At 35.2% G+C, this 9,204-nt stretch overlaps 2 protein-coding genes across 2 annotated transcripts; one reads left to right on the top strand and one right to left on the bottom strand.

Annotated features, from left to right (window-relative positions):
- Positions 1 to 2,646: 2,646 nt before the first annotated feature.
- LOC111406704 lies at positions 2,647 to 3,039 on the top strand. Its single transcript, XM_023036087.1, has one exon. The coding sequence runs from the start codon at positions 2,647 to 2,649 to the stop codon at positions 3,037 to 3,039; it is 393 nt and encodes a 130-aa protein (XP_022891855.1).
- A 1,966-nt stretch (positions 3,040 to 5,005) lies between these two features.
- LOC111406697 lies at positions 5,006 to 8,415 on the bottom strand. Its single transcript, XM_023036080.1, has 7 exons — positions 8,172 to 8,415; positions 7,930 to 8,051; positions 7,609 to 7,767; positions 7,389 to 7,524; positions 7,151 to 7,299; positions 5,161 to 5,183; positions 5,006 to 5,030 (listed from the first exon to the last, which is right to left on the bottom strand). The coding sequence occupies exons 1-7, from the start codon at positions 8,413 to 8,415 to the stop codon at positions 5,006 to 5,008; spliced, it is 858 nt and encodes a 285-aa protein (XP_022891848.1).
- Positions 8,416 to 9,204: the final 789 nt, after the last annotated feature.

The following is a 9,204-nucleotide window of genomic DNA, read 5'->3' as shown; positions in this document are numbered from 1 at the left end:
GGGAGGAATTGAAAACTATAATGCGGAAGAGGTTTGTACCTACTCACTATTATCGGGAGCTTCATCAAAGATTACAAAATTTATATCAAGGCTCCAGGAGTGTGGAAGATTACCATAAAAAGATGGAGACACTAATGATTAGGGCAAATGTGGAGGAGGATAGTGAAGCTACCACGGCTCGGTTTTTGCGTGGATTGAACAGGGACATTGCAAATACAGTGGAATTGCAGCACTATGTGGAACTTGAAGACATGTTACATGTGACAATGAAGGTTGAGAGGCAGTTGAAGCGAAAGGGGACAGCAAGGTACCAATCGGGATCTTCGGGTTCTAATTCTTCTGGGAAATCGAAGTGGGAAAATAACAAGGGAGAAGGAACTGTTGCAAGAGGAAGAACTGAGGTACCAAGAGGCAAGGAGGAGAGTGCTAGCAAGGCCATGCCAAAGGGGGAGTCACAGCCATCAAGAAACAGAGACATCAAATGTTTTCGTTGCTTGGGAGTAGGGTACATTGCTTCCCAATGCCCAAACAAGAGAACCATGATTCTGTGGGATAGCGAGAAAGTGGAAACTAAGAGTGAAAGTGATTATGCAGACGTGCTATAACTGGAGGATATTGATGAAAAAGATACAACATAGTATGCAACAGTAAGTTGTTGGTCACGAGGCGAGCTCTTAGTCCTCAAATCAAGGCAGATGACTTGGAGCAGCAGCGAGAAAACATATTCCACACGTGATGTCACGTCAATGGCAAGGTATGTAGTGTGATAATATATGGCGGTAGTTGTACTAATGTGGCTAGTACTAACATGGTGGAAAAATTGGGTTTGACATTGTTAAAACATCCTAGGCCTTATAAATTACAATGGCTAAATGAATGTGGGGAACTTAAGGTGACAAAAAGTGTGCTAATTAATTTTTCCATTGGTAGATATCAGGATGAGGTAATGTGCAATGTTGTACTTATACATGCGGGGCATATCTTGTTGGGGAGACCATGACAGTACAATAGGAAAGCAATGCATGATGGGTATAAAAATAAATATAGCTTTGTGAAAAATGGGAGGTCTGTCACTCTTGCGCCATTAACACCGGCACAAGTATATGATGACCAAATTCAATTGAAAAATGAAGAAAAAACAAAAGTGTGGGAGTTAGAGAAAAAGAGAGAAATTAGTGAGGTGGCCAATAAAGATGAAAAAAGAGTAGGGCCACATGAGAGAAAAGAAAGAGAGTCTTCCGAGATGAGAAAAAAGATGAAACAAAATTTCTTTGTGAGAGGGAGTGAATTGAAAAGGGCAATAGTTGAGGGGCAACAACTGATACTGTTGGTTTACAAGGAATCACTCCTCAACTTTGAGGAGCATAACACATCCCTCCCTAGTTTGGCTATTTCTTTGTTTCAGGAATTTGAAGATGTGTTTTTGAAGGACGTGCCTAGTGGGCTACCACCCATTAGAGGAATTGAGCAACAAATTGATTTCATACCTGGCGCTGTTATTTCGAATCGACCTGCTTATCGAAGTAATCCAGAGAAGACAAAGGAACTTTAGAGGCAAGTTGAGGAATTGATGAGCAAAAGATATGTAAGGGAAAGCATGAGTCAATGTGCAATACCTGTGTTGTTGGTGCCAAAGAAAGATGGAACTTGGAGAATGTGCGTAACTTGCAGAGCCATCAACAACATTATGGTAAAGTATCGTCACCCAATTCCTAGGCTAGATGATATGCTAGATGAGTTACATGGTGCAAGTATTTTCAGTAAAATTAATCTTAAAAGTGGGTATAATCAAATTCGCATGAGGGATGTTGATGAATGGATAACAGCTTTTAAAAATAAATATAGATTGTATGAATGGTTAGTCATGCCCTTTGGACTTACAAATGCACCAAGGACTTTTACGCGGATAAGGAACCGTGTTTTGCATGCTTTCATTAGAAAATTTGTTGTAGTTTATTTTGATGACATTTTGATCTATAGCAAGAATCTTGATGAGCATGTAAGATACTAAAGATGTGTACTTGTGGTTTTGAGAAAGGAACAACTTAATGCCAATTTTAAGAAGTGTACTTTTTACATGGATAGAGTTGTGTTTCTAGGCTTTGTGGTTAGTGCTAGTGGTGTAGAGGTAGATGAAGAGAAAATAAAAGCTATTAAAGATTGGCCGACACCTAAAAACATAACCGAGGTTAGGAGTTTTCATGGATCGGCTAGTTTTTATAGGCCTTTTTTCAAGGATTTTAGCAAAATCACCACTACTAACTGAGATTGTCAAGAAAAATATGGGCTTCAATGGAGGGTAAAACAAGAACATGCATTCAACACTATCAGAGATTGTTTGCATAAAGCACCGATTTTAGCACTTCCTAACTTTGACAAAACTTTCGAGATTGAGTGTGATGCATCGACATAGGTATTGGAGTAGTCTTAATGCAGGATAAGAGACATAAAGCCTACTTTAGTGAGAAGCTAAGTGGTATAGCTCTCAACTATCCTATGTATGATAAAAAGCTCTATTAACTTGTTCGAGGCTTGGAGACATGGCAGCATTACCCGTGGCCAAAATAGTTTGTAATTCATTCTGATCATGAATCACTGAAACATTTGCGGGGTCAAGGTAAGTTAAACAAACGACATGAACGCTAGATGGAATTCATAGAAACTTTTCCATATGTTATTCGTTACAAACAAGGTAAGGAAAATGTAGTAGCAGATGCATTGTCGCGAAGGTATGTGCTTTTAACTACTTTAAGTGCAAAATTGCTTGGTTTTGAGTACACTAAGGACATGTATGCTAATGATTCTAAATTTTCCAACATTTACAATTCATGTCATAAGGGGGCTATAGATAAGTTATTTAAGCATGAGGGGTACTTGTTTCGGAAAAACAAATTATGTGTTCATAATTGCTCTATGCATGAATTATTAGTTAGAGAAGCACATAGTGGGGGTCTAATGGGTCACTTTGGGATAGCAAAGACTTTAGAAATATTAACTAAGAATTTTTATTGGCCTAAAATGAAAGTTGACGTGGAATGAATTTGTAGTCGATGCATAACTTGTAAACAGGCTAAATCTAGGGTCTTACCTCATGGCTTTATACAACTTTGTCAGTACCTAGGGAACCTTAGGTAGACATCTCAATGGAATTTGTGCTAAGTTTGCCTAGGACTAAAAAAGGCCGGGATTCGATTTTTGTAGCGATGTATAGGTTTAGTAAGATGGCACATTTCATTCCATATCACAAAACTAAAGACGCCACTAACATTGCAGACTTGTTCTTTAAAGAAATTGTATGCTTGCATGGAGTACCTAAAAGTATTGTATCAGATAGAAATGTCAAATTTCTTACTCACTTTTGGAGGGTCTTGTGGAATAAGTTGGGTACGAAATTACTATTTTCTACAACTTGTCACACACAAATCGATGGACAAACTGAAATAGTGAATAAGACCATGACACAACTATTGGGCACTGTGGTTAATAAAAATTTGAAGAATTGGGAAAAGTGCTTATCTTTCATAGAGTTTGCATATAATAGGACCACACACTCCACTACATCATTTTCTCCATTTGAAATTGCTTATGGTTTTAATCCTATAACACCTATGGATTTATTACCTTTGCCTATGAATGAACGAGGTAGCTTGGATGGGAAGAGAAAGGCTGAGCTGGTGAAGTCACTCCATGAAAAGGTACGGGAACAAATTGAGAAGAAGAGTAAGTACTATGCAGAGCAAGCAAACAAAGGCAGGAAGATTGTTACATTCGAACCAGGAGATGGGGTTTGGGTGCATTTCAGGAAAGAACAGTTTCCAGAACAAAGAAAGTCAAAGTTGTTGCCACCGGGAGATGGACCATTTCAAGTGCTTGAGAAGATCAATAACAACGTATACAAATTAGATCTTCCAGGTAAGTATAACGTTTCAGTAACTTTTAATGTATCTGATCTTTCTTTCTTTGATGCAGGTATAGGTTCGAGGATGAATCCTTTCGAAGAGGGAGGGGATGATGTGATCTAGGAGCCACAAGCGTCAAGGTCAAGTCCAACGTCAAACCCGAAGAAAGATACGTTGATAGTCGAGGGCGGCCTAATGACTCGAGCGAGGACGAAGCCAGTAAAAGAGGTGATGGGATTGCTCATCAAGACAACTATTGATGAAATCATGTTCGGGATACAAAATGGAACAAGTTTTATGTTGGGGTCGAAGGCCGAAAAGACTTGGATCAACGTGTTAAAGGCGGACGAAAACGGAATGGAGAGCCAAAGTTGTACGACAGCACAGCACAAATGCCCTGCGATCGCACGGACCTAGGCTGAGTGTTGAAGGGGACTGGACTTCAATTCCATGCGGCCACATGGAATTGAACCATGTGATCGCATGGTTATTTTCAGACGGGCTTTTTTTTTTTTGGCGATTTTCCTAGTTTTGCTAGAATTCTATATTTAATTGATTTCTTACCATATTTAGGAGATTATGCACGAAATTACCTAGATTCTTAGGACTAGTATAAATACTCTTATTATTTTCATTGTAAAAAAAAAAACTTTTGACATATTGATTAATTGAAAGGCTTTAATTGCTTTCTCTTTTTTCTCTCAATTGAACAACTTTCAAACTTATCAAGATCTAATTCTTGTGGCATTCAAACCAACTTGGTGAGATTCCATAATTTTGCGTAATCAAGAGGTCCACACATCATCGGCAATTCGGGTTGCTTGGTTTCAGATTTATCGAATTCGAATCCAAAACCTTGTTTTGACTTTCTTGGGAAGATTTTCATCTTGTTCGTGGGTTCTGTAGCGTTTGCCTACGCGGGATCACATGAGATAAACTCAGTAGAAGGTGGCTGAATATTGATTTTGTAACATTCATTCTTTGTAGAGGCCATTATATGAAGTCACACACTCTAATATTAATTTAGGATTTTAGTCTCTATATCATCCTTGAAGTTAATAGTAATTTGAGCTATATACATTGTTGCCAACTTCAAACACTTAGAATCAGTTCCCTTTCTTCAGACATTGCCTGCAATAACATTTACTTCTATTAGTAGTTGATGTGATTGTCACACACGGATGAATCAATAATGCATTTCAAAGAAAGGTAGAAGCTTCCTTTTCAATGAAACAATGCAAGGTCAATGCTTATAGCTTACTTGACAAGTCTTCTACAATAAGCCTATGTTTGGATATAATCATTAAATTGATTATAAATTTTCAGTCAAAATCATACATTAATTTCAACCACACAAATATAACTATTGCTCATTATTATTCGCACATTTCGTGAGACCTATTACTACTATTTGCCAAATGGAGGCTAAATATGCAAATGCTTAATTAAAACATACAAGACTTAGGGAGTAACCGTAATAGATCCAAATTTTTAATATTTAGATCGTTACTAAAAATTTCATTCTATAATTAAATAAACATAACAAACATTCCAACATGAAATTTTTAGTTCCACCAATAAACTAAGACATGTGAAAAACATAACCAAATAAACCGTGCTCCAAATCCTAAATTGCGAATTCACAGAATAATAAAACTAAGACAATGCTGAAAATAAAATCTACAATCACGTTATACCGAAATTAATTTATTGACTTCCATAAATCCTGGCATCACGCCTGCATCTCATCACCCGCCAACCAACTACCCTCTCTAAACTTGAGAAGTATGAAAAAATAGTAAATATATGAGAATACTCAATAGGACACGAAAATAATGGTGAAATCCCAATAAAATATTCAAAACATGTGTCAAAATATCATGCTCTCATCATATCTTTAGATATCGGTAAGAGCTCAATACATATCATATATTGGATATCGGGTAGCCATATCATACATAACGTATCATATCTTTAACTTTCATAAGTATAATAATTTAACAACACGAAAAAATATTTTAAATGGGATAAAAAAATAGATGCACCTCGTTATCCTGCCTCGGTAGATCAAACGAATTTTTGGAAAAGCAAAACCAAAATCACATTTTAACTTTATTTTTAACCTGCTATGTTTATAAAAATTATATAGTATGGGAAAAGAAATCTGACTTCTTTTATGTGAAAAACAGTTGCATAAAAGAATATATATATATAATAGGACAATTTCCCTCTAGAAAGTGAAAGTCAAATTTATCCAAAATTTCTATCCAATTTAAATAAAAAAACCCATTTTAATTAAATCGTAACAATCCCACGTCGCTGCACACTTCCACAAAACAACAAAAGTAATAAAATAATATTTATTGACAAGTTCTTTAAACTTCAATAACTTAAGCTTTGCTTGTACGTATTAACTTTTTCTCGAACCTAACATACATGATTAATTACTAACTATCCAACGAGTCCCATATTGAAATGCTAAAGATCGCTTTAACAAAATCTAATTATTTGACCAAAATAAAATAGAGTTTAATAAATTGCACTTTAGCCTTTCAACTTTCAAAATATAAAAATATAGCATATAGTGCAAATAAGTTTTTCTATAAATTTTCGGGCACTACAATCTCCCCTACTTGAAAAAATTCATCCTCGAAGTTTTATTTGGCTAATCAAGGTGTTCTAGATATTTGATCTTAAACTCCCCATCCGAAAAAAATAATGTCATCCATGTCAATCTTCTATATATTATAGTACAATTCTATTATGGTCAACATATCATGCTTATATTCTTATTATGGTAACAAAATGTACTTCATGCTCGTGTATACTAGTAAAGGAATCATGTTTTACTTGAGATATAAATTATAAATTTAGTGAGAGAAATGTACATGTCATCAAATCTATAAGGAGGCAAATAGAAAAAGTAAAGTTAAACAAAAGATTTGAATAGTCATTTATTTCCTTACCCCATTATATACTTTAGAGTCATCTGATGGTGGCTAATCGATGGTCATTGAGTACCAAGGGTCTTTCATATTTTTATGTATTTAAGAACCTTTTTTTTTTTTTTTTGGAAAATAATATTGTCTTTAAAGTTCGTATCTCTTAAAAAATATTAATTATCAGGGGCAAAACCCAGACAATTTGTCTTGTAGGGTCAAAAATGAGAATTCAAAAATGTTTAGATCAATTTATCATTAATGAAAATAAGTTAATACGCTATTACAACTGTAGCCTACACGTTTTCATACCCTAAAAAGTCGTATAATTATATCGTTATCAATATTGTTAAGTATATCATTCTCAATATATACAACCAAACTATCACTTAACCATTGATCTCCCACTCGATTACGCAATCGATTCTTGACGATCTTCATTGCAGAAAAAACTCTATTTACTGTAGCATTAGCAACTGGAAGAATTAACGCCAATGTTACAAGCCTGTAAACTAATTAATATACCTCATTTTTTTTCGTCACAACTAACTTTTCTGCAAGATCACTAAGACCTCGTAAACCTTAAAAATCTTTGTGAGTGCGCATATCAATAATATATGTCTAATTTGCTCTTCAAGTGCCAAAATCTCTACTGGTTTAAAATCTTTGGGATAATACTCACACAACTGAATTAAGTAGTCCTTTTTGAAAGCAGAAAATGAATTATTCAGACATAAGCATGCAACACAAAGGAGTAAGTCACTATTTACCTCAGAGAAACGATCATTCAACTCTTGAATTTGCATATCGATGATAGCATAGAAGAAATCCACACAAAAATTATGCAAATTTGTCATTTCTTGCGTGTTACGCCGTGAACGGCCTAGAGGTATAAAAATATCATCCATGTTGGGAACATCAATGTTGTACTTTTCGCAAAAATAGGAAACTATTCTTAAAAATGATTCCGATTCATTGTCCCTCGTTGTTTGGATTTGCTCTTTCCATATTGTCACTAATTTCATAGCATTGATAATATCTTGATCTCTCCTTTGTAATGATTTTGACAATTAATCTGAAATGCCCAATACCTTTTTCATGAGATGTAGACTGAATACAAAATCAAATGTCAACATAGATACCAACAAAAGACGAGCTTTCCCTCGCTTTCCACAACTAGTATCATCAGTGGCAATCATCTCAATGACATCAACTGTAGTAGAAAACATGAGAATCAAGCTATGTAAAGAACTCTAATGAGAGCCCCAACGAGTATCACCGGGTCATTGAAGAGTAGTCTCTTGATTAAGGCCCTTTCCACTTAAGATTTCACCAATATTCAATAATTCAACAACTTCAAGCCTCTTCTTTTGTCGAAGAAAATCACATCGCTTAGCCGATCCACCAACGACATTTACCACTTTATTTGCTAAAGTAAAGAAAGTTTCAATATTTGCATGCTTGTTTACCACAACTACAAGAGGTAGCTGCAACTCATGAGCAAAACAATGAATATAGAAAGCACTGGAATTCTCTTTCAAAATAAGTGCTTTGAGACCATTGTACTCACCTTGCATATTACTAGCACTTTCTTAACCTTGACCTCTTAAACTAGATATACTCAAGTTAGAGAATAAGTGATCAATAGAATCCTTCAGTGAGAAAGCTGTGGTACTAGGGACATGTTCAACACCGATAAAACATTCCACGACTTGTCCTTTTTGATTCACATAACGTAGAACAACTGACATTTGCTCATTCACTAATACATCCTGAGATTCATCAACAAGAATAGAAAACAACCCATCACCAATATCCTTTATAATAACATCAAGTTTTTCAAATGCAATAGCACTCACAATATCCTTTTGAATTTTAGGTGATGTCAATGGAAAATTTTTTAGAGCATTCTTCAAAGAAACATCATTAATTTCCTTATTATGATCACATAACCACTACAATAGTTCAAGAAAACTTCCTTGATTTCTTGAATCTTCAAATTCGTCATGCCCACGAAATGAAAGCCCCTGTCATAGAAGCCATCGAATGCAATCAATTGATGCATTCAGACGAATTTAATACTCATCTTTTGTTCTTTTTGACTTCTTAAAGAGAATACAATCAATATTTTGTTTTTGATTCACAAGAGCCTCATACTTAATCCGTGCTTGGTTGTGTGCACTACCACTTTTCCCAACATGAATTTGAAGCCTTCCTTTCTTTTTTCAGTTTGAGAACCCTCCATCAACAAAAGAATCACCACCACCATGTTATTCATAATTTGGTTTGAAAAGGTAACAATAAAAGCAAAATAGGGCATCTTTTGCTATGTTGTATTCCAACCAAGCAGGAAAATCATTAAAGCA

This window comes from Olea europaea, chromosome 1 (assembly GCF_002742605.1).
Source record: "Olea europaea var. sylvestris chromosome 1, O_europaea_v1, whole genome shotgun sequence".
NCBI lineage: Eukaryota > Viridiplantae > Streptophyta > Magnoliopsida > Lamiales > Oleaceae > Olea > Olea europaea.
This window is presented reverse-complemented; position numbering and strand designations above follow the sequence as displayed.

Excerpts from the sequence above, each read along its gene's own strand:
- LOC111406704 (XM_023036087.1), top strand. The coding sequence starts at position 2,647 with ATGGAATTCATAGAAACTTTTCCATATGTTATTCGTTACAAACAAGGT.
- LOC111406697 (XM_023036080.1), bottom strand. The coding sequence starts at position 8,415 with ATGCAAGGTGAGTACAATGGTCTCAAAGCACTTATTTTGAAAGAGAAT. Across the intron at positions 7,300-7,388 it reads CTTAGTGATCTTGCAGAAAA|TAAATAGAGTTTTTTCTGCA; the intron begins GTTAGTTGTGAC and ends CTAATGCTACAG. Across the intron at positions 5,184-7,150 it reads TAATTATACGACTTTTTAGG|GCTTATTGTAGAAGACTTGT; the intron begins GTATGAAAACGT and ends ATCCAAACATAG.